Genomic DNA, 1,337 nt, shown 5'->3' on the forward strand with positions numbered 1-1,337 from the left:
ACTTGGTGTCGGAATTTGGAAACATTTAAGTAATGGTGCGGCATATTTTTAATTCTCAATTAAAAACTTTAGAGCCAGGGAATTAGTTCATTGATTTCTCTCTATATATGGTATATGAGTATGCCTCAAATATATTGTAGTGTCTATGAGGGGTCATTATAAAGATCTTGTTAGAAATTTATATTAGAAAATTTTGAGCCGAGGGTCAATCCAAAACCACCTCTCTAACTCACATTTGAGGTAGTAGTATGAATTATGTACACTTACCCTCCGAGACCCCACCTGGTGGGAATATACTAGGTATGTCGTCGTTGTTGTGGATTTATATAAAAAAACTTTTTGAAGGAAAACTTTTCTTTCCTAAGAGAAGACTCTTGGTAATTGATACTTATCTCTATTTATTATTTTTTAAAATGAGCTAAAGAGACACTTATTTTGTGACATACAGAGTATTATTTTTCATATTTATTTTCTCTAATAATACTTTTTTTTGTTTCTTTTTTGCCGTCAGGGTGTTGTAAGCCACCAACACTATGTGGGTACACATTTGTGAACCAAACATATTGGATTAGTCCAATTAACAATGCAACAAACATGGATTACTTGAATTGGAACAATGACCAAACACAACTTTGCTACTCTTGTGATTCTTGCAAAGGTGGATTATTTTGAACTTCTGAACTAATTTAATCTTTAAATCTAATTTAACAGGTGCTTGATCGTAAATGCTCGAGAGATTGATCACAGCAATAAAAATACATCTCCTACAGTAGAATTTATAAATATTATGTGTATCAATGTAAATAGACTACAATTATTATCATATGTGAATGTGAGCGTCCAATAATATTTTATAATTGTATAAAACATACATTTAGGATATTTTCATCAACTGATCCAACCAAAGGAGATAATTCCTTACTGTTACATCTTTATTTTATTTTATCATAGGCGTTGCACCGGCATTCGTATCTAGTAAGTATCTATAAAGTTAAAATGTGTTAGACTAGGTTTGACGAAAAAATTAGGGGATTTTGTCTTTATATTGGTTATGAGCAGCACACCAGAACAACGGTCTGTATCCTTCCTTTCCTCAGCCAAACAAGAAAAAAAGAACAATGGCTGAAATGAGTGTACCCACAACTTCACTTCAATCCTTTACTAAATCACCACTCTGCTCGTTCTCAACCAGAAAATTTAACTCTTCTTACGGCCGTTCAGCTATTGTATCTCCGAGACCCAGGTTTTGTTTAATATCTAAATACAATTCGTTTCGTTTCTGTGCTGCTCTTGTGAAGGCTGCGACTGCTTCTTCTCCACAGAGAAATAAAACTGAG

At 33.3% G+C, this 1,337-nt stretch overlaps 1 protein-coding gene across 1 annotated transcript in view; it reads left to right on the forward strand.

Moving 5' to 3' along the window:
• Nucleotides 1-1,009: 1,009 nt before the first annotated feature.
• Nucleotides 1,010-1,337, forward strand: part of LOC107838960 (chlorophyll(ide) b reductase NOL, chloroplastic) — a gene marked incomplete in the record, with an annotated part of 29,648 nt that continues 29,320 nt past the window's right edge. Inside the window, 1 exon segment of the mRNA XM_047395330.1 lies at nt 1,010-1,337. Coding sequence (XP_047251286.1) covers nt 1,119-1,337 — 219 coding nt within the window.

Source organism: Capsicum annuum, chromosome 8 (assembly GCF_002878395.1).
Source record: "Capsicum annuum cultivar UCD-10X-F1 chromosome 8, UCD10Xv1.1, whole genome shotgun sequence".
NCBI classification, from domain to species: Eukaryota; Viridiplantae; Streptophyta; class Magnoliopsida; order Solanales; family Solanaceae; genus Capsicum; species Capsicum annuum.